This window comes from Delphinapterus leucas, chromosome 11, assembly GCF_059928025.1.
Source record: "Delphinapterus leucas isolate spDelLeu-1000000601 "Yukka" chromosome 11, BTC_Dleu_Yukka2, whole genome shotgun sequence".
Classification (NCBI taxonomy): domain Eukaryota; kingdom Metazoa; phylum Chordata; class Mammalia; order Artiodactyla; family Monodontidae; genus Delphinapterus; species Delphinapterus leucas.
The window spans coordinates 92,070,947-92,096,088 of NC_143139.1; the positions used below are offsets into that span (position 1 = coordinate 92,070,947).

General features: G+C 58.5%; 1 protein-coding gene across 5 annotated transcripts in view; it reads right to left on the bottom strand.

Annotated features, from left to right (window-relative positions):
- The window catches only part of CARD10 (caspase recruitment domain family member 10), a 28,828-nt gene extending 3,927 nt beyond the window's left edge, over window positions 1-24,901 (bottom strand). Inside the window, exons 1-20 of one of the 5 annotated variants that reach the window (XM_022596958.2) lie at window positions 24,329-24,901; window positions 23,905-24,156; window positions 22,912-23,049; window positions 21,102-21,427; window positions 17,242-17,433; window positions 16,123-16,278; window positions 15,266-15,391; window positions 13,954-14,145; window positions 12,646-12,780; window positions 12,030-12,145; window positions 11,209-11,237; window positions 10,648-10,771; window positions 5,140-5,299; window positions 4,593-4,701; window positions 3,672-3,915; window positions 3,440-3,509; window positions 2,307-2,409; window positions 984-1,142; window positions 775-890; window positions 183-298 (exon numbers count right to left, since the gene is read on the bottom strand). In XM_022596958.2, coding sequence (XP_022452666.2) covers window positions 183-298; window positions 775-890; window positions 984-1,142; window positions 2,307-2,409; window positions 3,440-3,509; window positions 3,672-3,915; window positions 4,593-4,701; window positions 5,140-5,299; window positions 10,648-10,771; window positions 11,209-11,237; window positions 12,030-12,145; window positions 12,646-12,780; window positions 13,954-14,145; window positions 15,266-15,391; window positions 16,123-16,278; window positions 17,242-17,433; window positions 21,102-21,427; window positions 22,912-23,049; window positions 23,905-24,156; window positions 24,329-24,788 — 3,323 coding nt within the window. In that variant the 5' untranslated portion in view covers window positions 24,789-24,901. Of the gene's footprint in view, window positions 1-182; window positions 299-774; window positions 891-983; window positions 1,143-2,306; window positions 2,410-3,439; window positions 3,510-3,671; window positions 3,916-4,544; window positions 4,702-5,139; window positions 5,300-10,647; window positions 10,772-11,208; window positions 11,238-12,029; window positions 12,146-12,645; window positions 12,781-13,953; window positions 14,146-15,265; window positions 15,392-16,122; window positions 16,279-17,241; window positions 17,434-21,101; window positions 21,428-22,911; window positions 23,050-23,904; window positions 24,157-24,328 lie in introns of those variants that run through there. The other 4 variants (XM_089921293.1, XM_022596959.3, XM_089921291.1 and 1 more) reach the window with 4 other exon arrangements.
- Window positions 24,902-25,142: the final 241 nt, after the last annotated feature.

The window sequence follows — 25,142 nt, forward strand, 5'->3', positions numbered from 1 at the left end:
GACAGACTAAGATAGGAGAGTCAGAGGGAGAGGATGGACAGCGGGAGACAGAGAGAGAGACAGAAGGCAAGCAAAGAGATGGAGAAGAGGAAGAGATGGAGAGAGAAGGACAGAGACAGAGACACAGGCACCCAAAGAGGGGGAAGCGCTGGGGTCCTTCCCATCCTCCCGGTCCATCTCACCTGACTTCCCGGACATTCTTGTCAGTCACCTCCACGTGGATGACGATGGGGTAGATCTCGTTCTGGACCAGCTCCCGCACGCCCCGAGCACCCAGCTCCAACAGGCAGTGCTTCTTCTCCGGGGGTCAAGGCTACATTTTACTCTCAGGCCAGAGACCCTAAGCTCCCTGCCCCCTGACTGGGCCCCATAACACAGCCCCCTACAGGGTCCTGCTTCTGCATCCAGGGGGACCTTGGCAACAAGGAAAGAACTGGAGGGGAAGGGCCAAGACCCAGGGAAATAAGTCACTTCCCCCCACTGGACCTCAGCCTCCCTATCTGTAGGATGGAGCTGACCCCGGCAGCCCCAGCTCCCAGGGAAGAGGCAAGTTTGAAGGCAAAGACAAACAGGTGAAATGTATCAGCCAAATTCTCCAGGGTGACCCACATGAGGTCGACTGCCCCAGGCCACCCATCTCACAGGTGAGGAAACAGGCCCACGGAAGGAAAGGGACTTGCCCAGGGTCACTCTGCAACTGAGCGGCACAGGCGTGCACTCAGGCTCTGCTCTTGGGCCCAGAGGGCACCCCCCCGCCCCACCCCAAGCACCTACCTTCCCGACAGACTCCTGGATGGCACGGATCCTGCTGCCCAGCCCAGGGGTGGCAGGTCGGGCCTTGGGGGCTCCGGGCGCTGACGATGTGCACTGTTCCTCCCCAGAGAGGCTTTCTGCAGGCAGGGAAAGGTAGGAACGAAGGGCCAGTGGGCCTGGCTGCCCCAGGGTGCCACCCAGCCCTCCCCTCTCCGGGCGTGCAGGCTCACCTGCTGGGCACACTTGAAAGTCCAGCCGGGAACTGGGCAGGTCTAGGAGGTTGCGGATGAGCCTGGGCGCCAGGCACTCAGGCAAGAGCACCACGGGCCGCAGGGCAGAAACCAGCAGGGGCCGTACCAGGCTATAGGGTTTGAGGCTCCGCTCTGGCTCTGGGCAGGGAAGGCAGTGTGAAGAGATGGGGGTGCAGGCAGGGCCCCAGCTCCTCTTTCCTGGGGCAGCCAGTCCCCTTGATACTCTCAAGGCCCCTAACTTTTTTCCCTTCCTAAGCCCTGCTGCTCCTCCTACACACAGCAGAGCTGCCCCCTCCCTCGCTGGGACCTGGGACGCTCGCAGGAGGCTCCACCCCATCCCCTGCCTCACCCTTGTCCCCTACAGGCCATTATCCTCTCAGCAGCTACAGGGACGCTTTAAAACTGAGGTCAGATCCTGTAACTCCCCTGCTTTCAACGTACCAGTGACTCCCACAACTCTCAGGAAGAAAGCCACATCCTCCACGTGGGTGAGCCAGACCTGCCGGGGCCTGGAGAAGCAGCGAGCCACGTGCCCCCTCACAACAGACTCCATTCCTGCCTCACAGCTCAGCAGCTCTATAGTCACAGGGCCTTTGCATGCCCTGGGGTGGCCCAGTTAACTCTCCTTTCAGAGCCCAGGTCATGCTTTCCCAGGTCCCCGGGTGGGCGGGGACCCCTCCCCCCTCCCCCCTCCCCTCTCCCCTCTCTCCTCCTCACTGCCACACACATGACAGAGTTATGCACTTGCTGTACTTAGTATCCTCCAAACACAGTACACGCAGCCATGCCTCTGAGCCTTCACACAAGCTGTGCCTTCTGCCTGGCACAGACTCCTCTTCATCAGTGAAGGCCCCAGTTCAAACAACCTCCCTCCCAGGAAGTCTTCCCTAACCACCCTCTCCTCCTTGCCCCTCAGAATTGCTATTCCCTCATCTGGGCTCCCCCAGCCCCTCTTCCCTTCTCTGGCCCAAGGCCTCACCCTCCTGCCTCCAGAAACTCCCTCTGGGGTCGTCACGGCACCTGCCACCACACACAGGCAAGAAACACAGCTACGCATGCTTTGCAGGATAAGGAGAGGCCCGTGCTCGTGCGTGCCCTAAACTCACCCAGACCCACAGTCACACCTGGACATAGACAGCTCCCTCAACCCTGGTGGCCCATCTCCCACCAGGCCCCTGGCATGCGCCCTGCCCCCCACCGGAACCCAGGCCCTTCCAGGCCAAAGGGCCCACCAAGGCCGAGGACACCCCGATGTGCACCCCGTGAGCAGTGCAGGCTGCACCTTCACACCTGCGCACGCACCTGAGCAGGGCTCCAGCAGCAGCTGTTCCGGGGAGTCCCCAGCAGGACTCCCCACATGCTTGGGCTTCACCAGCCGCAGCTGGTCCAGGGCTCGCTTCTTCAGCTGGGGAACGGGTAGGGAAAGAGGGGCACCTGAGAGCTCAGCTGCATCCCACCCTCAGGGAGAGAGGGCCCCGCTGCCACTACTGTCCAGGCTCATGGGTCAGCACAAGAGCCCCCTCCCCACCAGGCTTTCCCCTGCCCCCACCCGGCCCAGCACAGCCCCCGAGGCAGGGAAGGGCAACCATCACTACGGACCAAGGGAAGCAAGACTGTCAGACCCAGTTAGAGCTAGAGGAGCCTTAGGTCTGCCCCCACTTTAGAGACTGAGAAACCGAGGTCCAGAATAAGACATAAGAGACAAACTCTGGGGTCTCTTCCAATGAATTAGCAATGTGACCTTGGGTAGGTAGATTACAGAAACCAATATGGACAGCACTAATTATACCAATAGCTGACAGGTGTTGAAAGCCTACAACGTGACAGACACTAACTAGATCCCACGTGCACGAACCCAAGAGGCAGGCAGCATAATCCCCCCATTTTACAGATGAGGAAACAGAGCCTCAAGGGAGGGTCCCGTGGTTGTCCAAGGTCACAGGCTGAGAAGGAGCAGAGCAGGGATGCAAATCTGGGTGGCCTGGCTCCAGAGCCCAGGCTCTCCACCTTCTCTCTAGCACCGTGGGCTCTTGAGACCGCTTTAACCTCTCTGAGCCTCACTCAGCCCAGGCGCACGGTGGGGGCCATCACCCAGCCCAGCCCTGCTCCAGGGATTAGAGAAGGGGTGTGACTGTTGTTCCGTTAAGTGCTCACCACGTGCCACACATGCTCCCGGGCAGCGGGCACACTACCTCACCTCCCCCTCTCAACTACCCAGACGGGAGCCCTGTTGTTCTCTTTGCTGGACACATCGGAGAGGATCAACCAGTCTGGGTGGAGAAGAAACCAAGGAGCTCACCAAGAAGATGAGCCACCAAGCGTGGGTGGGGTCTCCTCCCCCAGCTCCCGGATAATGGAGCCTGTCCTCTCCCTTTTGGGGGCCCCCTCAGTACCCCTTCCCCAGGCCCTCGCCCTGCCCCCCCAGCCCTGCTTACATTACTGCGGGGCCCCCGGTGTCGGCTGGAGGGCAGGCATTTCTCCTGAACTTCTAGGAGCTGCTGGGCTCTGTGTAAGGGGGTCGTGTCACGCGTTTGTAGGGAGAAGGGGAGCCCCTCACCTTCTCTCCTCCAGTCCCCCATTCCTGTCCCAGAGGATGGCGAGGAACTGAAGGAGGGAGAAAGAGTCCCCCATCCCAGTCCCAGCTCCCAGGGCTGCTGGAAGTGTCACCTCTGATAATTGGGCACAGTGCCCCGATCCAGGTCCCGCAGCGTGAGGGGGTCAACCCGCGTGCAGAACCACTCCTGCCGCCGCTTGTACGCCGGGTCCACCAGCCGCAGGATCTCCTGCGCTTTCACGCACAGGGCATGGGGGTCGGTCCGCTCAGGCAGGGTGAGGTTGGCTCGAATGTAGAAGGGCTCGGCCCCCGGCCTCTTCACCCAGGCGTCTAGGGCCTCATGGAAGGACTGGCACGCTGGGCGTGGACAGGCAGGGGGCAGCAAGGAGGACAAGGAGAGGGGAAAGTCAGGCATCAGCCTCAGAGAGGCCACAGATGTGGCCCTCTCGAGGCCTGAGCGGCCAGGACCCCACCTTCCCCTTCTTTTTTTTTTTTTTTTTTTAATATTTATTCATTTATTCGGCTGCGCCAGGTCTTAGTTGCAGCATGCGGGATCTTTACTTGTGGCATGCGGATCCAGCTCCCCGAGCAGCAATCGAACCCAGGCCCGCTGCATTGGGAGCGAGGAGTCCCAGCCACTGGCCCACCAGGGAAGTCCCCACCTTCCCCTTCTTAAAGTGAGAGTCCAAGGCTCAGAGAGGGTGGGGCCCTTTGGGCCTTGGGGCCCAAAGCCACCAAGCCCACTCGGGACAGAACCAGGACCCGAACCCAGGTCTCTGGACTCCTATCCAGTGCTCCTTGCACTGTAAGCTGTTTACTGAGGAGAAGACAGAGGAAGGGCACAAGGACAACCGGCAAGAAGGCAGGGGCGTGGGAGGGAAGGGAACTGCCAGGGGTCAGGAGGCGGAGCATCCCCCTCTCAGGCCTTGGCTGTCCCACCCACACTATGGACCAGATGAGCCTTCTCTTGGGCCCTCAGTTCTGACCTTCTAGGACTCCCGAGTCCTCAGTCCCTCCCCCCAGGCCAGATTTACCCTTGAAGTCCATCAGAGGGAGTGTGGATGTCTGGTTCCAGGGCAAGTTTCTCTGCTGGGCCTCGCCTTCCAGGACTGCCCGCTCCAAGCCAGTAGCCTCTGCCCTTGGCTGGGAGAAAACCCAGGCAGGGAGGGAATTGAGTTTCCCAGGGCTTCCGGAGACAGCCCTGGGGCTGGAGGACATCGGGTGTGGGGGTGACCATGTCTCAAAATTCAGCTGCCCCCACCTCACAGGGTGGTGCCCAGTCAGACACTGCTCTTGGCAACTGCCCTCCTCACCCAGCCTGTCTCAGTCTGGTCTTTCCCACGTGTAAGGGTGGGGATGTGTCCAGGTTCAGTCAATCTGCCCCACCTCCCAGCCCCTGCCCAATCAGATTTCATTTGATGCTGGCTGAGGCGGGGCAACCAGCCGCTAGTCACTGAGCCCGCCTCAGCTTCGGCCAATCCGTAGAAACTCCGCCCAGTGACCTAGATCCACCAATCAGAGGGTATCCATCCCCAACTAAAGCACTGACTCCGCCCCCAGCTCAGAGGGGCGGGGCCTCACCTCTCTTGGTTCCACCCTGGCCGATCCTGGCCCAGAGAGCACCCTCCGAACGACAGCCCCAGACCAGCTGTCCCCGAGGAATGACAGGCCATCTAGGCCCTTGTCCTGGGGCTCAGGTCCCCCCGGGGGGCTCCAGCCAGACACTCGGATGGCCAGAGACCTGAGAAGAGAGAAAGGAGATGGGAATTAGCGTTCAGTATTTTGATTCAGTTCAACATTCTTGGAGAACCATAGTGATTCCCCAAGGATGCCATGACTCCCACCCCGGGCCACTGCACCTGCAGGGAATGCCCACCCCCTTCTTCTCTGCCTGGCAAATTCTGCTCATCCTTCAAAGCTCAGGTCAAAAGCGACCTCTCCCTCCCCAACCCCTGCACATGGTGAGGCGGAGCTTCCTGCTGAAGCCCCGCGTTTTTGTATTTTCCCATTTGTTGCCTCGCTCAGAAAGAACGCCCTGAGAATAAGCCTGCTGTCATGTTCAGCTTCAGATCCCTACCACCAAACACAGTGTCTGGCACATAGCAGATCACTAATATAAGCTTGTTATGCTCATAGTCTAGGGCGGGAGGTCACCTTTAGATCACAACAGATCAGAGATGGTTACTGCTGGCAGTGGCAGCACACAGGGGAGGGACTTCCCAGAGGAAGCAGCAGCTGGGCTACATACATCATGGTGAAAACTAGAAGCACTTCGGGACCCAACAGAGAGCACACGGCTCCAGGCTGAAGAGCTGGCATGGGCAAAGGTGTGGAGGACAGGATACAGTGTGGAAGAACTTAATAACAACAATAATAATAGTAGCAGGAAACCCTGGGTGCTTCCCACGTGCCAGACACCGTGCTAAGCTCCTTGCCCTAATTAACTCCCAGAAAAGGCAAGCTGGAGCCAGCCTATGGAGGGCTCGGAATGAAGGCACCTGGCCTTCCTCTCATGGGCAGTGAGTCACCAAACCCCCATCATGGCAGGGCTCTGCCTGTCCCTGGATGAGAAGTGGTGAGGCCCTGTGGCCAGACTAAGTGACAACTGACCACAAGTCTCCCCATGGGCCCCCACAGTTCTGGGGAAGAAGAGAGACCAGGGTCCATGGGTGTGCCCCAGCTGGAGAGGGGGCCCAGGAAGAACCCAAGCGTTCACTCGCCTCCCCACCCACCCTGGCAGCTGCAGCCACAGGGCCACACTGCCCCCTGCTGCCAGCCCGGGGTGGGCAAGGCTGCAAAGACCTTAACCCAATCAGCACCCATGCAGGGGGGGAACCCTGGCCCTGGGGAGTCCGACTTGGCTCCTGCCCCCTCAGTCCAAACAGAGAGCCAGGCCCCAGGGGCTGGGGCTAGACATGGGTGCTAGAGGCATCAGGGCTGATTTGACAGGCTCCTTCAGCCCCAGGACTGTCCTGGCCACATCAGTGTGGCACAGAAAGGCCTCAGCAGAGACAGGAGGCCTGAGGCCAGGCCTGGCTATGCTGCGCAATGGCCCGATGGCTGAAGCCACACAGTCCAGCTCCAACCCCAGCATTCGCTGTGGCCTAGCCTTGGACAAGTGAGCTGGCCACTTGATTCTGTCCCTGCATCCCTAAAGCAAGAACGATGATGGCACCCGTCTCCCACTGTGGGTGTGAGGGTCAAATATAGAGATAATGCAGGTAGAGGTGGAAACCAGAGGGCTGCAGGGCCTTCCAACTAAATGGGTTGTGAAATTCACTGGGTCATGACCAGCACTGTTTTTTAATGGAATGGAATAGAAAACAGAAGCCTGCCTCCCTTCAAGTAAATCCAACTATCTTCCTGTAACCCTTTTGTTTCAGGCACATGTACTGGGTTTCTCGCGTGGAGGGCTGTGGTCAGAAGAGTTTGAGAAAAGTGGCATGGAGGGCACCAGCAGGAACTCCGGGGCCAGGCGGCCAGGTTGCTTGCCTCGTTCTCAGCAGTCCCACCTGCATCTACCTACCTCATTGTACAACTCAATGAGTTAAAACATGGGACATGGGACTTCCCCGGTGGCGCAGTGGTTAAGAATCCGCCCGCCAGTGCAGGGGACACAGGTTCGATGCTTGGTCTGGGAAGATCCCACATGCCGCGGAACAACTAAGCCCGCGCACCACAACTACTGAGCCTGTGCTCTAGAGCCCGTGAGCCACAACGACTGAGACCGTGTGCCTAGAGCCCGTGTTCCGCAACAAGAGAAGCCACCACAATGAGAAGCCCGCACACCGCCACAAAGAGTAGCCCCCACTCGTCACAACTAGAGAAAGCCCGTGCACGGCAACAAAGACCCAACGCAGCCCATCAATCAATCAATCAATCAATAAAATAAAATTACTTAAAAAAAAAAAATGGGACGTTGTTGGAACAGTGCCCAGTGAATCTAAGTGCTCAATAATAGATACTCACTGTCATCAGGTGTGAGTCAGGACCAGTCACCTCCCTGTGGCCCCATTTCCCCACCCATTTCAAACCCACAGACAACTGACCATCACAGCTTCCCCAGTCGAGGGCCCAGCGGGCAGCCCGCATCCAGGCCCTCCAGGACCGACCTGCTCACCACCCACCCCTGCCTAAGCACGCCCCCTCCCCTCCCTGTAATTCCAGGATCAGGGCAATTTCTCAGCCACCCCAGGTTTTCAGGCTTTTCTTGCCAATTCCTGCTGCTCTGAGACCCAGCTCAGGCACTGAGACCCAGCTCAGGCATCTCCTCCTTCAGGACGCCCTTGCCCACCTCCCCAAGGGACCAAGTGACTTCTCTGAGCCTCCACAGCCCCAGGCTACTACCTGGCGGTTCATTGGGGGCAGGGTCCAGGCCAGGTCCCTCAGCCCCAGGCCTCAGCAGACAAGTGGGTTCGGAAGAGAAAGGAATGCGTAGGGGGCAGGGGCTGCCTGCTCCAGCCTCTCAGGACTCCTGGGTCTCGGGCAGCACACTCTGATTGACCCCAACCCTGCCTGTGGGGGGTGGAAAGGATGGGGTCCCAGGACACTTCCCCAGTGTCAGGTCAGGAGTTGGGTCACAGGGGAATGGGGCCAAGTCCTTCACTCTGCCAGCCCTGAGCAGTGATGGGCTAAGTGGCCTGGATGAGTGTTGCCCCACCCCAGGGCACTGTGGGAAGATCCCTAGGCAGGCCAGGGACCTTTGAAGTTGACACTTAAGCATGTCACACAGATTGCCTCACTGAATCCTCCCGACAACCCTCAGGAGCCACCTGTTATTCCCCCCACATTAGAGAAGAGGGAAACTGAGGCCCTGGGGAAGTTATAACTTGACAAGGGTTACACACGTGGTGAGTGGTGGAGTCAGGTGATGACCTATCCAAACCCTCCCTGTGCAAGGTCGGCCAGTGCTGGAGACCCAATGTCTACGTGACAAGGTCGGACAGGGGTGGCCCTGCCCGGGAGACAGCACCCCAATACTCTCCCAGTGCCCTCCCCATTCAGCACCTCACTTTCACTCTTTTTCTGCCTGTCCATCCATGTCCCCCATCCTGCCCTGCCCCAAGGCCCTGGGAGCCAAGAGGGGCAGGTGAGAGCAGAGGGCTGAAATGCCCAGAGCACAGTGGGCACTTAACACGGGTGCGAGGTTAAAGTAGCTTCGACGGGAGGAAGGGACAACAGAATCCCCAGCTCCACCACCAAGTGGCCATGGGACACATTCCCGACTCTGAGTCTCATTTTCCTCATCTGTATAATGGGGCTTGCAGGGCTACCCTGAGGGTTAAGCCACAACAACACCAATAATAATAGCTAAGAGCTAGCTTCCCGCTCACCGCGAGCCAGGCATGTGCTAAGCACTCGAGTAGGAGGACCGGAACCCCCAACAATGACCCCAGGGGACAGGCACTATTGTGAACCCATTTTACAGAGCAGGAAACTGAGGCACTGAGAAATTAAATGACTTGCCCAAGGCCCCACAGTAGCGAGTGACAGAGCCTGGACTTCAGCTGGCTCCCAAGTCTGTTCTTCCCCCTGTGCTCTGAGCTGTAACCCTGCCTCCAGCCCAGGACACATGCAAACAGCACTCGCCAGCCCGTTAGGGCACTCGAGTCCCTGACCTCCCATCGCTCCACCCCCTTCTCTCCCGGTCCACCTCAGTCTTCGTTCTTCCCCCATCTCCCTCCTCCCCAGGAACTTCGTGGGCAGCAGAGGTGGCCCCACGTGATCATGGGGCCCAGGTGGGGGCTGGGCCAGAACCTCCAGCTCCCTCTGCTGCATCCCAGCGCCCCCTGGACAGCAGCCAGGACCCCTGCTGCAGGCCTGAGCAGAGGAAGGGAGGAAGGGCCGAGGCAGGCAGGAAGGGAGGTGCCTCCGCCCCTTCCCCCAGAAGCACGTCCTGCACAGTGAGAAACAATGTCGCACTGGGCCCTGTGCCGGAGGGTGAGAGTGGGGGCAGGGACCTGGCCAAGCTGCTTCCAGGAGGCAGGAGGCCCCTGGCTCTGCTGTGCCCTGATTTCTTGTGTGACCTGCACTCTGTGATCAGCATCCCCCGCATTCCAGCTCTGACACCAGCGCTTCCAAAACCCAAATCTGATCAGGTCACTCTGCACCTTGGCCCTGGCACGTCCCAGCTGTGTGACCTCAGGCAAGTCAGTTAACCTCTCTGAGCCTCGGTTTCCTCTTCTACAAAACAGGGGTAATCATAATAATGCCTGCCTCCCAGGACAGAGGGAATGCTGTAAGGCAGCCAACAGCCGGCCCTGCATTTAGTAATAGCTAAGCTCCCCCAGCCACCACCAGGTCTCCCAGGGTGCACAAGCCAAAATCCACACTTCCCCATCCTGACTCACAAAGCCTGCCCTAGCCTTTCGCCTTTCCCCTCCCCCACCCTCACACTCCAGTCACCACCAAACTCCAGGTCCATCCCTGAACAGATTCTGTTCTCTCTTCTTCCACGTCACCCAGCGGCACCCCCATGCCTGCTCCTGAGTTCAAAGGCCACATTCTCAGACCGGCCTCCTCCATCTCCTGCCCTCCTGAGATCACGGACAGTCTTGAGCAGGGAGACCACGCATCCACCGAAACGGACAGAGCACATGGCCTGCAGCATGCTCTGGGCCGAGGTGATTCATGACTTCAGTTGTGGGCCTGGGGCCAGCCCAGCTGCAGGGGCCCCACCCCACCCTCAGCGTGAACTTTGCTGGGAGGCTCAGTCCTGCTGGGAACCCCAAGCCGGGAGGACAGGCAAGCAGCACGAGTAACAGCTACCATCTACCCACCACCCGCCTGGCAAAGTGGGGGGCTTTGCTGTCACGAGTCCTAAACCTCCGAACACCACCTGTGGAAGACATCACTGTGGCCCTTTAGCCAGTGAGCAAGCTGAGGCCCAGGGAGGTGAAGTGACCAGCCCAAGTCTCCCAGACGATAAGCGGTGGTGACGGCATATGAATCCTACGTGTGACTCTGTCTAAAGACCTCAATGGTGTGACAGCCGTGAGGCGAAGGCTTCGCCCCTGCTCGCCCCTCTCTGGGAACCCGAACCAGCCTCCCAGCTCCACCCCCACCCACCCCCCCGGGCAGCTGCAGTACCTGTTGAGGAGATCCAGGCCACAGCCTCTGGCCAGAAGGCCCTCCGGCTTTCCCAAAGGCCACACGCTGTCGGAGGACGAGGACGAGGAGAGGCCAGGGGACCAGGGCTTAAGCGTCACACTCCCTGGAGAGGAGGAGTGAGGTTTAGGGGTGCCAGACTGAGCAATGGGGTAGGGCCCGGGCTTGAGCCCCTCAAGCCCTGGGATGGCCCATGGCCCAGAGGCCTGGGGATTTGGCAGGTTTGAGGCCCCTGGAACACGTTGGACTCACGGGGCTCAGGGCTGGGCCCGGGCTGGCCAGGGTGACCCTTCAGTTTCCCAGAAGAGCGTGGAGGACAGGCTGGAATTGAGGAGCCTCATAGAGCACAGCCGGGACCAGGAGAGAGGACCAGGGTGGGCTCGGGGTGAGAGGTGGGAAGCAACTCCCCCAGGGCCTCCCAAGCAGAGCCTCCCTGCCCGGCCAGAGGACAGCAAAGCCTCAGGGAGGGGGATGCAGGCCAAGGGCAGAGCAGGCAGCATAGCCCCCAGATGAGCCCTCCCCACGGAGTCCCCGGGCCTTTACCTGTGATGTCCGACATGCTGCTAAAGGACCTGCGCAGAGAGAGGGCGAGAGGGGCCCGCACTGAGCACGGCGCTCCGGTGCCTCCCAAATGTCCTGCAACCCCCAAGCGCGTGCAGGCTAGACCCCGGGAGGGGCCTTGGGCACAGTGCACTCGTGCCACCCAGTCCCCTAAACACACAGAAGAAGTTAACACCCTGACCTCTGTCCAGCTCTTCCACCTAGAATGCCCTAGCCTGTCCTTTAATGCCACCCCCTCCCAGAAGGCTGCCCTGACTTCTCACGCCTCATCTCAGCCTCGCTTTCTACCTTCGTCATTCGTGACTCTGGGCTCTGCCTCCCTCCAACACTAGACCATGATCTCCCCATCACACACCTGTCGTGGCAAGTTCATCCATCGGACCAAGCCCATGACGGGGGACACATGCCAGGAGGCGTCTCCTGCCCTTGGTCTTGCCATCAGTGATACGGTTCAGTTTTTCTGGCCCCCATTTTCTGCTGCTGCTTGAATCTGGGGCCTGACTTTCTTGCTTGAGGTCCCTGACCCCTGGGAACTTCCGCCATGTCTCCTAGCCCTGAACCACCCAGGCTTCCCCCTGGATTAAGGATCTTTGAGGCTTGACCTCCAGTGACTTTCATGTCAAGGTGCTCAGCAGGGACTGAGCCCACTCTGCCCTTTGACCTTGTCTTAACCCCTGACCTCATTCATGCCCATGACTCCTGCAACCTGGGTTTCCAGAGCTCCAGCCATTTAAGGGCAGTAAAGGGAGGTGACAGCCTGGACCTGACTCTGGCATCAGGGATCCTGGGAGGAAGCTGTTTACCTCTTAGGGGGTGCGGGATCCTCCTCCCGCTGCCGGCGGAGGATGGAGCCGGCGCTGGGGGGGAAGGGCAGGATGGAGAGCCGGTTGATTTCCTTCTCGCTGTCCGTGGCCTCCTCCTGCAAAGCCACAGCAGGGCCTGATCACCCCCACGGGACCTGCCCACAACTCATCATACCTAGTTTGTGCCCATTTCACAGATGGGAACTAGGGCCCAGAGCCGAGGGGTAGGCTCTGCAAGGTTATGGGCATGTGAGTGGCTCCCCAGGTCTCCTGGCACCCAGGCCCAGGCCCAGCACTGAGCTGGCTCTGCGTGCGCTTAAACAAGGCACTTGGCCTTCGTGGGCCTCGACAGATGGGAACTAGGGCCCAGAGCCGAGGGGTAGGCTCTGCAAGGTTATGGGCATGTGAGTGGCTCCCCAGGTCTCCCGGCACCCAGGCCCAGGCCCAGCACTGAGCTGGCTCTGCGTGCGCTTAAACAAGGCACTTGGCCTTCGTGGGCCTCGATTTCCTCTCGTGTGAAACCGAACTGTCAGCAAACTGGAGAGTACTCTACGTGTCAGTAATTCTACGATGGCCATCCATACCCGCCATGTCCGGGCTAGGGCAGGTGTCTTACCGAGGTGTGGGGCTCAGATCCCCCTGTGACAGCCGCCTCCCCAGCTGTTTCAGGGCCTCCCAGAGGGGAGGGGAACTCGCTCAGGCTCCAGGTGCTGCTGAGGTTGGAGCACAGGGAATGGGAAGAGGCACAGGCCTGGGAGAGGAAGGGGGTGGGGAGAGGTCAGCAGCCCTGGGCCAGGGCCAGCCCCTGCCATTTTCTCAACACCTGCTGGGAACAGGGATGTGGTGGGGAAGGAGGGCTGGATCTCTGCCCTTGTGGAGCTCACACCCTAGTGGAGGAGATAAGCTATAAACAAGCAGATAGATGAAGGAAGTAAGGCTCAGCGGCCAGGAGGGCCAGGCAGGAAGGTAGCCAGGGTGGGGAAGGGACTCAAAGGCCCCACCCAGCCGGGGGCATAAGAGCGCTTTCCAGAGAAAGTGTGGTTGGAACTGAGAACTCAAGGATAAGGAGGTGTGAAAGTTGGGGCGGATGGTCTAGGCAGATGAAACAGTATGTGCAAAGGCTCTGAGGCAGCACTGTGACACATTCCAGGAATTAAAAGGCTGAGACCGAGAGAACCAGGCTCAGGGGCGGAGGGGCACCCTGTAGGGCCTCTAGGGCACGGTAAGGGGTTTTGCCTTTACCTAAAAGCCACTGAGGATTTTTAAAAGTCAGAAATCACAGATTCACACTTCCTTTGTTCTATTTCTTCAAGCATTAAACTCAACTGATCATCTTTAAGCAAACCCAAGATAGGAAAAGGCAGAGTTCCAGGCAGAGATCTGAGAGCCAGTGTCTGGTTTATAAGGCATCTGGGGGCTCAGCTCCACTGTTGGCTGGCTGTGTGATCTCGGGCAAGCCTCTGACCCTCTCTGGGCCCTGTGCAATGAGGGAACTGGACTAGCTGGTCTCTGAGGGACTTCTAGGGCCCACATTTTGCATTCTAAGATGCTCACAGGCCCTCAGGCAGCCAGGCTTCTCCAAGTATATGCTAAGCCAGGCTTCAAACTATTCTTTGTGCCCCAGGTGCAACTCCAGAAACTCAGAGACTCCCATGCTCCTGTCTTGTTCCCTGATACACCAACCCACAACTACCCGAGCGACATTTTGTTCACCCTGGCCAACAGGGCCCTCCAAGACTGCCATGTTCTTGACCTTGGGTGAGGGCTCCAGCCAAGACCCATGTATTTCCTCCCAGAACCTGCATCTTCCCAGGCCCAGCTGAGGACTCCCAATGGGTCCCCCCTGTCCCCACCCCCGGCTGAGTTCTCCCACCAGGTCCCACCCTGGCCAAGAGCTCCAGCTTGGGTTCCTGACCCTGCTCACCTTGAGGTAGGGGCCACCCTGGACCCGCTGCAGCTGCGCCTCCAGCAGGACCTTGGCACCCTCCAGGCTGGTGAGCGCAGTCAGCAGCTCATCCCGCTCGGCCTCCAGGCCCCGGACCTGCTTCCGGTACTGGTCCTTCTCGATGAGGCTCTGTGAGTACTGCAGCTGGATCCGGTCTCGGCTCTGGATGGCCTGGTGAGAGAGGGCAGGGAGGGTGTTGGGCCAGCAGCTGAAGGAGCCACATCGGCTCAGCTGTCCTGGCCTCTGACCTCTCAGATGCGGGGGTGGCAACAGGAACAGCAGCTAACGTTTCTTAAGGACTTCCTGGGTGCCAGGCCCTCTGTGTTAAGTATCAGCTCATTTAATCTTCACAGTAACTCTCTGACTTAGAGACTCTCACTCTTCTCATTTTACAGACGTGGACACCAAGCCAGCAGGGACAGAGCTGCAGAGTCCAGGCTCGTACCGTTTCCCCGAAACAACTTAGAACTCTTCTGTGGGACCCACTGGGTGCAGGGGTCTTTATTCCCAGCCTTCACGGTTCAAATCCAGCCCAGTGCCCCCGAAGTGCCTTTCCCCACAGTGAAGACCAGGGTCCCTGAGAGCTGGGCCCATGGCCAGGACCTGCTACCCATTGTCTCAGAGGGAGCTGGGGCCAGAGGCCCACAGGCTGGGAGCAGGCAGGTGAAGCGCACATTCCTGAGCCCACCCCAGACCACACGAATCAGAATGTCTGGGGACGAAGCCTCAAATCTGAGCTTTCACCAGGCCCTCCAGGGGATTCTGAGGCCCATTCTCACGTGTACACTTCAACTCCTCTAGTGGGATTCAAACGTGGTCCAAGGACAAAACCTCCTGCCCTTCCCGCTGCATGGGGAGCCTCACGCAAGGAGGGCTGCGGGCCCGGAGGAACTGGCCCGAGGTCCTCAGCCTACCCTATGGCCTCAGGAGATGAGGGCTATGGTACCCAGGGCCTGGGAGCCAGAACTTTTGAGGATTTCTTCACCAGCAAATATCTGTAAGTACCTCCCACTGTGTAGGCCTTGCCCTTGAGGCAGGGAGAACAAGGGATTCAGATGCAAAGGCCGCCAGGACCAACTTTGTACCTGTCACAAGAGCCCAGTGAGGCAGGTGTGTTGAGGGGATGGGCTGGCACATCTCAGGCCCCCTGACTGTTTCTCCTGGCCTACTTGTCCCCTCCTAAACTGATAAGGGTACTGCTCATCTCTGTCTACAATTCCAGTCCTGTCTGCCTCTCGTCATCTTCCCCTGGACGAAAACCAGGGCCGGGCACACCGCAGGCCGGGCTCACCTGGTCCCGCTCCTTCTCGATCTCCTCCAGCTGGGCCAGGACGGTGGCCATGCGGTGCTTATACAGGTCACAGTCTTTCTGCAGTGTACGGTGCTTCAGCCGCAGGTCCTCCATCTCCTGCAGGTACTGTGGGCAGGCGGAGCGGGGTGGGACACGCCCAGGCCGGACCCCAGGGCTGGGGACAGGGGCAGCTAACCAGCTGGTGTCCAGCAGGTCCAGGGAGAGAGGCCTGAGCCCCAATAATGAGTGCCCACCTCCCCAGCTGGGTGGCCTGGGCCACTGACTGACATCACCTCACTGGGCCTCAGCTGCCTGATCTGTAAAATGGGGATAACAACCCCGTCCCAGCCAACCTGGGCCTCCCCATTTCAAGTGCAATCTGCCCCCTTACCCCGCTCTACTTGTTCCACAGCACTCATCGCCCTCTGTGACATGAGGTAACGGACTGCGGATTACGTGTATGGAGTCCTGTTTGTCTCCCCTGCTAGAATCTGCCCTCCCCAGGAGCAGGGACCTTTGTTCCGTTCACCGATCGATCTCAATACATATTTGAGGGCAAATGAATGCACAGTTCTTGGCACAGGACTTGGCGTACAGCGGATGCTGGGGGAAGGCTGGCTGAAGTAAACTGGTGATGCCCTCCCCAGGCGGTTAGCAAGAAGGCAGGTGGGAGGGTGGGAGGGAGGGAAACGCCAGAGGGAAGAGATATGGGGATATATGTATATGTATAACTGATTCACTTTGTTATAAAGCAGAAACTAACACACCATTGTAAAGCAATTATAAAGATGTTAAAAAAGAAGAAGGCAGGTGGGGGCAAGGCAGGTGCGAGGGGAGGGGGGAGATGTGGACATTACCTTGTCCCGCAGCTCCTCGGCCCACTGCAGCTCCCCCTGCACGGTGTGCAGCTTCTGACACAGCTCCTGCCTGCTGTCCTGCGCCTCCCGCCAGTCATGCTCCAGGATGTCTAGGAGGATGCGCTCTGAGCCTGGGGCCCCTGGCCGGCTTGCCTCCTGTGGGGTCAGAGTTCAGGGCTGCCTCAGCCCCTGGCTCAGGGCCCACCCTGAGTGTGGGGTAAGGGGGACAAACAGCCCTCAGCCCTCAGCCCCACCCTACTAGCTCTGCCACCTTGGCCAAGGGCCTTGACCTCTCTGGACCTCGGCTTCCCCCTCTGTAGAGTGTGTGTGGCGCCAACAGCCCTGCCCACCCTCCAGGGAGCATCTGGGGGTACAAATGAGGTAAGTGGATGTGGGCGTGCTCAGACAAGTTGGACCAGGACCTTATTCTTCAACAAGAACCAGGCCTGTTCTCTCTTGCTCTGGGCCCTACCTGCCACCCAGGACAGCAGACGGGTAATATTTCCAAGGCCTATTCCCCCCACCCCGACAATGGGTCTTCACAGGGTCTGAGCCTGGCCCAGGGAGGTAGACCGAAGGCTTAAGATCCAGCCCACAGACCCACACCCCAGCCGGCACGCCCAACCCTGTGAAATACACCAGAGCCCCGGCTCCCTCCCCCACTTCCCACAGGAGCAGTGGCCAGGTGGTAGGCCCACACTGCCCCCGACCTGCCACAGGACCCTGAGCAAGCTCCAGGGCCACCCAGGGGTCTCAAGCTTTCCAGGGTCAGACTCCTCTACAAAGCCAAGGAAAGCTGAGGCCCTCTCCCCGGAAAAATGCTCACACACAAAATCAGGTACCCAGTTTCAGGGAGTTTAGAGGCTTCCTGCCCCACCTGACCACCCCCCCCCGACCCCCGCAGACCCCAGACTCAACACCCAGCACAAGCTGAGCACTGAAGGCCCTCCACTCAGAGCTTAAGACAAGGGGCCAGCCAGGACTCCATCCAGATCTTAGATCCCCGGATCTAGAATCCTCATTCTCCAGGCCTCAGGGGGACGAGTGAGCAGCAGGAGGGTCTGGCCTCCCCCCGCCCCCCGGCACTGCCCCCACTCGCCCCCACCCCCGACCCCGTACCTGCTGCAGGCCCTCCTGCAGCTCCTGCAGCGATGCCACCAGCCGCTGGTTCTCTGCGCGCAGCTCGGAAACCAGGTCCGCGCTGTCAGGCTCTTTCTCCTTCTCCTCGGCCGCAGGGAGCGGCCCCCTGGCCCTGTGCAGCAGTGTGCACTCTTCTTCCAGCCGGCTCACCTTGAGCTTCAGCTGGTCCACCTGGGGCCCAGGACAGGGGTCAGCTCGGGGAGGGAGTACCAGCCAGCCCAGAGAGGAGGGGTCCTGTCCCACACTCCTGGGTGCCTCCCCGATTCCCAGAGAGGCCCAAGCAGGTGTCCTCCCCAGACGTGTCTAGGAAGAAGGGACAGGCTGGACAAATACAATAAGGAAGGAAGGGAGGCAGCAAGGCCAAGCCACCCTCCCAGGGGAATCTGCCTCAAGGACTTGTGGGTGGAGGGGCCGTATATAACACGCTCTTCTGTCCCACACTTCTGACACTGCGCACAGGACCAGCATAACGGAGGGGAAGGAGGGCTGCACCAAGAATAGGAGGACCCAGGGGCTGGGCCCAGCTCGGCCTCTAACTCAGTGTGGCCTTGGGCAAGTCACAGCCCCTCTCTGTGCCTCAATCTCCTCATCTCCTTGTGGGGGGAAGAAGGAGGAGGAGGATTCTGAGGGTTTCACCCAGCCCAGGGGCCAGGATGTCCCCCTCTCACCCAGCCTCCCCACTCAACATACACTCATGGAACACATGTGAGTCTCACCCTCCCTTAAAGATATTCCTACCAGAGCCTCCACTTGGGAAGATTATGAGATTGGTTCACTCCAACATGAATTCCAAGTCCGGGATCCATATTTCAATTGTACCATTTTACCCTCTGTCATCCTGAGCAAGTCACTTACCTCCTCTGAGCCTCAGTTTTCCCATCAGGAAACTGGGCCCATTCAATCCCCCTGCTCCACCACCTGCCTCCCAAAGTCATTGCAGGAATCAAACAAGACAGCAGGTGGACGGAGGCCTTTAAACTATGGAGCTGCTGAGGGTGTGACAGCGGCTATCTTTACAGCTTTAAATAAAATCCTAGGACCCCAACTGTCACCGGTTCAGTGTGGGCAGCAGAAACTGGCCAAGGGTGCTGGGTGGGCGGCTGGGTGGTGGCCGCCTGGCAGACAGCAGATATGCACGGCCAGTTTGCTGGATTATGAATGCACTCAGCCAGAGTGAATTTCCAAATTCATGCGGGGTCTGGTGTGCAGCAGGTCCAGGTGGCTAGACCTGTGATGGCTAGACAGTGACAAGAGGAGAAGCAGGTGGCAGGCCACAAAATGAAGTCACTGTTGGAAAAAGGGCACAATGACCTCTGGGGCTATACTCAGGCATGCTGACATCTGGTGCCCTAGGAGTGCCCTGACCTCGCTTGGAAAGGACTTGCAGCCGCACACCCCCAGAGCCTGACATGGCACCCCCCTCCTCCCCCCGCCCACGACACACACACACGCAAGGGTCTGGAGGCTGGGTCAGGCCGTTCCACGAATTAACACCCCCACTCCTCCTCCGCAGAGGACTCAGAAAGAAATTCATGACTCTCACATTCCTTTCCCCTCACAAAACACGCTTTGTGAACTGCCAGAGAAAGACAGCTAGTTACAAGGGCAAATGTGGTCACACCCTCTCCAGCAAACCGCAGCCACACACCATGGCCTCCCACCCAACCCACGGCCAGCAGGCTCCCCCGATGAGCTCAGGGGACGGGGCACTTGGGACTCTCCGCTGAACGCCAAGAAATACGGATGCATTTAATCCTGGTGTACAAACTCACTTAGCACAAAATTATAGCGTTCGTTCCTTTAAGTTTATGTTGCTTAGGAATAACAGCTCATTACATTTGCACCTTATAAAACACAGTGTTAAATCACAGCCACTACACACCTGTCCACAGGGGGAGGGAACCCAAGCTGCCGAGAAAAGCCTTTCCATCGGCAAAGCCTTTGTTAATTTGTCGCCAAAAAGCTCCAGTAAGTTAAGGCAAATGTAGGGTAGCTACATTTAAAGAAAAGCTTATCTATTAATTGAATTTCATCCCTTACCCTCCATCGCTAAACTGGGAAAAAGCAGCTATTATCTGCCTACTGGCAGATCTCCATACCCCTAGGGCCATACTGTGTGCACCTACAGCTGAACCGCAGACACACAGAGAACCTCCGACACCTCTTCTACATCCCCCTACCCAACCCCAGGAGACTCCAGGCAGCTGCACACACACACAGGGCATCCCCCACCCCAGTCACAAAGGTGAGACCAACCGTGCAGGCCACAGCCCCTCCCAACACCCAGGGGGGCCGGTGGCCATCGTGCTGTCCTCTCTGAGCAGGCTCTCCCCACCGGCCCCCACCCCAGCCCACCCCACCCCACTCCCAGCAGTGCCCAGAGCAAAGTCAGAAATGCTCAATCTTCGAACCTTGGGAAAGCACTCCAACCAACCTCTCTGTGCCTCAGTTTCCTCATCCATAAATGGGGATAATAACAGAGTTCCCTCCCAACCCCCATTCCAATGGAGGTGCTGGGAAATTAAAGGAGTTGATGGACGGCAAGCCCAGAGGGCCATGCCTGCTGCACAGGAGGTGCTGTCTTGCTGTGACGTCATCTGCATCCATGACCTTGCGCTTCAAGGATGAGGAAGCTGAGGCTAAAGTAGGCCTGGCAGCCTGGGCCCGTCAACCTGTGGCCTCAACACCCCCAATCAGGACTCCCTTCCCCAGACATCAAGCCCCCAGCACGCACGGCCGCAGGCTCCAGCGCACCAGTGCACCGCACTGACAGCCTCACACGTGCCACCCATCATCCACGGGCACCTGCCACCCCCTGGGGAGCTCCAGCCACAGCTGAGGCTCATGGGGTCAGGGGGCTTCAAATCCCACAGTCAGAATCCCCCCTGTGGAACCTCTCTGGGTATGACTGGGGAGAGCCTACTGTGTGCCGCGGGCACTGTCAAATCCTTGGGACAGCTCTCTGCAGCAAGGAACCAAGAAAGACAGGCTCAGTTTCTCAGCCTGTAAGAGGCATGGCCTCACTCGTTGATGGAAAAGCATCAGGTGAGATTTCACCTGGACAGGAGCAAACAGAACAGCATCATGGGGCGGAGGCCAGCGCCGGAGCCAGGTGGACCTGGTTCAAACCCAGGCTGTGCCATTTCCCAATCTGCAGCCTTGAGCAAATCCCTTTACAATCCTAAACCTGTATCTATTTCAAAATGAGAACCTGGTGCACGGTGCCTTAGTGAGATTACATGACAGGATGCACGTAACCTGTGTGGCATCGAGTAGCACTTAATAATGATATCAATAACAACGGCTAACGATAATCCAGGTTTTGAGCACTAACTCTGTACCAGGCACTGTACATGTCTTAAATCCTGTGACTTAAACTCAAGGAATCCTCGTAACCCAAGGTTGCTCTGGCTCAGCACTTGCTGACATTTTGGGCTGGACAATTCTTGGTTGTGGAGGGCCGTCCTGTGCAATTAGGATGTTTAGCAGCATCCTGGGCCTCTACCTACTAGATGTCAACAGCACACTCCTGGTTGTGGCAACCAAAAATGTTTCCAGACATGGCCAAATGTTTTTGGTTTTTTTTTGCGGGAGGAGGGAGGCAAAATCGCTCCCAGTTGAAACCACAGTCATAATTCAATGAAATAAATGCTCCCGTAATAAGTCAACACTCCCACGTTACAGATGAGAAAACTGAGGCACAGGGCCGGGAAGGGACTTGCCCACAGTCCAATATGCAACAGATGGTGGCTTTGGGACACCGGCTGTCTACGATATGACCGTCATCTTTTGCAAAGCTGCCCCTTTCCCACAGCACCCCCCATCTCCCCAGGGCCTACCGCCAGCTGCAAGTCCCGGCTGCGCAGCACGGCCGAGTTCTTCTCCTCACTGAGCTGTGCTAGACGCATGGCAATCATGTAGTTCTCGTCCTTAAGCCGCAGCAGCTCCAGGCTCCCCGCCTCCCAGTCCTCCCGCAGCCGCTGGCAGCGCTCCTGAGCCTGCTGTTGCTCCCGAAGCCGCTGCTCCAGCCCTGCCCGCTCTTCCTCCAGCACCCGGCCCCGGGCCTGCAGCTGCTGCTCCCGCTGCAGCTGGCTCTTGCGAGCCTCCCTCAGCCGCCGCACCTCTGTCATCAGGAATTGGGTCAGGCCCTCGGGCCCTTCCTCATCTGCCAGGGGCAGGGGAGAGAAAAGACATAAAATAAAATCCAAGGGGATTTTATAAAATTGAAAAGTCAATACATAAAATCCAAGGGGATGACAGACTGCACAGAAAAACCCAAACCGGAAGAACACTAGAAGGAAAACTGGAACCAATTTTTACAATTTGGGGACAGGGAAAGCCTTCCTAAACAAGGCACAAAATCAAAGAGCTCTAAGAGATTTCTAAACGATGACAGATATAAGAAACAAAGTTAAAAGACAAGTAACAGAGTGGGAGAAAATATAACAAATGTAACAAATGACTCAGAGCCACAACATATAAAAAGCTCCTACAAATCAATAAGCAAACAACCAAATAAAAATGTGGACAAAAACTATCAATAGGCAAATCCCAAAACAAAAATGGCTGGTAAACATAGGAAAATACGTTCCAACTCACTAGCAATAATAATAACAATAATAGTAGTACCACTAACAATTGACTTTATTCTTTGGCCTACAAACATATATTAATTTATTTAATCTTCACAACAACACTTAAGATAGGTACTATTTATTGTACGCATTTTAAAGCCAGAAAAACCGAGGCACAGAAATGTCAAGCCATTTGCCCAAGGTTGACTAACTAGTAAGCTGTGAACATCTCTCAACAAAGTACAAACTTAAAACAACAACATTATTCTTCACATATCTGACTGCATAAAATGTTTTTAAATGATCCCCAGGATGAATGAGGGTACAGCAAAATGGGCACTCATACACTGCTGGAGGGATGTATGCTGATTTAACTTTTAAAATACACATTCTCTAAGAAATTTGACTTCTCAGAACCTCTCCTCCTGAGACACACATTTGCACAAAGATGCACCTAGAAGGATGTTCCCAGCATTGTTTGTAATGGTGCAAACTGGAAACAACCTAGATGTCCATCAACAGGGGATGGGTTAAATGACTGGCACGTCACTAATAAACACTGCGCAGTCATTTAAAACAAGTGTAACAGATGTGGAAGAAACACAAACATCAGTTGTTCTGAAAAAAAGTGAAACACAGAGCAAGACATGTAAGATGATTCCCTGTGTGTGTGTCTGTGTGTATAACTGCAAAGAGAAAGGAAACTCACCACACTGATACCGGCAGAGCAGAGCTGAAGGAAGAAGTAAAGATCTTTCCTATTTACTTTCAAGTCTCCTGGAGTGTTTGAATTTTTTACAGAAGAAACTGTAAACTGGCACATGCCTGACACATCTTTGGGGGAAACAGCTGCATTAAGTGTGTGGGCTCTGAACTTAGACTATAACTGCATTAGAATCGCAGTCCCACACTCAGCCTGCTGGGGGGACCTTGGGCAAACCGGTACCGTTCTCTCTGTGCCTCAGTTTCCCTATCTGTTCAACAGCGACAATGGGAGTGCCTCCCTGACAGGGACGGGGTAAGGAACCTCTGCACTGGTGTCCGAGGCGCTGGCACCCACTGCGGACCCACTCACCGAGGATCATGGAGCAGCGCTGGGCAGGTTCTTGGCCCGTGAGCAGCGTGAAGTGCTCGGGGTAGTAGAACTCCAGGGCTTCCAGGAAGGCCTCGTAGCCCCTCTTCCCGCGGCAACGCAAGATGTCCATCAGGCGCCCTGGGAAGTGGGGCGGGGGCGGTGCCCAAGGGTCAAGGTGAGGGCTTCTCCCCGTGCCTAGTTGCTTTCTCCCCCTTTCCCCACACCCCGCCATACTCCAGGGCCCACGTTCCCCAGATTTCTGAACCGGTGACACACACAGGGGCCTGATTCAACACATCAGCGGGGAGAGCCCGTCTGCCACGGCCAGGAAAGCCAGGACCCACCCCCTCTATGGCACCCCAAGACGCTGCCTGCGGCCCCCACAGATATAGGGCCAGCAAACGCAGCCTGCCTTTTCAATGGCACAGGGAAGCCCTCTCCATCCCCAAACGCAAAGAAAAATATTTCTCTCGTTGACCAACGCCTGAAATTCCACCATTAGACCCTCATCCCTTTGCCAGCTCTGTTCAAAGGCACAACTTATGGGAGAAGGCACCCTCAGAAAGCTGAGATGGGTCTTGAGCACTTGAGGAAAACGCTCCCAGGAGTGTGTAGCACACAGAAGTGGGGGGCGGGGGGGGGAGCAGAGAGAACAGAAGAGATCAAAGGACACAGGAAAGCTGCCAAATCCACCAGCTGTGATCGGGAGGTCCCAAGCCCAGCCCGCACCGGCAACTACAGCCAACCCCTTGTTCTAAGGGGGGCCCAGGAAATGGGAGAAAAATCCAGACGCGGTCTAGGCACCGCGGACACGCTGGGTCACGCTGTGGTTCAGGAGGAGGGAGGATGGTGGGCACACCAACCATCCCACTCTACCGATGTGGAGACCGAAGCCCCGGGGATCGGAGCCCTTGGCCCGACGGTCCCGAAGAAGGCCCCAGGGAAGGCCGGCACCGCCTGCTCAGGCCCGACCCCGCGCCCCACACGGCTCACCGGTGCGGTTGACGCGGCACGGGAAGCGGTAGGTGCTCAGCACCTCCTCCTCGTCCTGCTCGTCGATGACCCGGCATTGGCGCAGATACGGTGTGAGCTTGGCCGGGTTGAGAGCGCGCGTCAGCCGGTGCCGGACGCCCTCGATCCGCTCCCACAGCGCGTCCTCCTCCGCCTCGGACCCGGAGCCGGCCCCAGCCTCCTCCTCGGCCTCCCCTGCCTCGGCCCCGCCCGGCATGACCGCGTCTTCGGGGTCTGCGGGCCAGAGGCGAGCGGGGGTCAGCGCGGGCGCCGGGGGCGGGGTGCGCCGGCCGATCCCAGCACTGGGCGTCGCCCGCTGGACCAGCCGCCCGTCGCCGCCGGAACCCCCTCCTCCCGCGCCCGGTCCGCCCGGCGGGTGCCCGGCCCCCGCGTCCCCGGGACTCACCCCGCACGCCGGAGCCGTCTCGGACTCCCGGGTCAGCGCTCTGGCGGCGGCTCCGCCGGCGCAGGGGGGCGGGGTCCGCGGCGCCCCTGGCCCCGCCCCCGGCCCCGGCCCCGCCGCCGCCCGGGCTGCCCCGGCCTCCCCACATCGCCGCCCGGGCCCGGGCCGAGGAGCGTCCGGCCGGCCAACCACCCGCACGTCCGCCAGCACGCCCGGCTCCCCGCCGTCCGGCCGCCGCGCGCCTCCCCCCGCTTCCTGTTTCCCGCCGGCTCTCCCGGCCCTGGCTCGGCGGGGTCCCGATGGCCCGCCCACACCTGCCTGGCCTCGGGGCCCGGCGGCGCGGGCGGGACATGCAAGCTCTCACCCTCTCGCGTGCGCGCGGGGCACGCGGCGTCGGCTCCCACGGCGCACCGCGCGACCCCCGCGCCCTGCCCGCGGCTCCCACCTGGCACCTGGCGCCCATCTCGACACACAGCCTGCACGGTGGCCAAACGGCGCACACATCACATCAGCAAGAGGAACACCGGTCACACCGGCACGCGCACACATCACATCAGCAAGAGGCACACCGGTCACACCGGCACACCGGTCACACCGGCACACGACGTCACACCAGCGCAGTGTACTCAGGACTCAAAGGTCCCAGACAACCCACGTGTCACACCAACCCTGTGCAGATGCCAGGCACCCGGTCACAATCTTATCTCCTCCGTCTCTCAGGAAATGACCATGCAGTGTGGGGCAGGGCTCCCATGCTTCTGAGAACTCCCCCAGATCTCTCCCCCAGAGCTGTCCCAGGGTCAGAGCACTTCTGTGG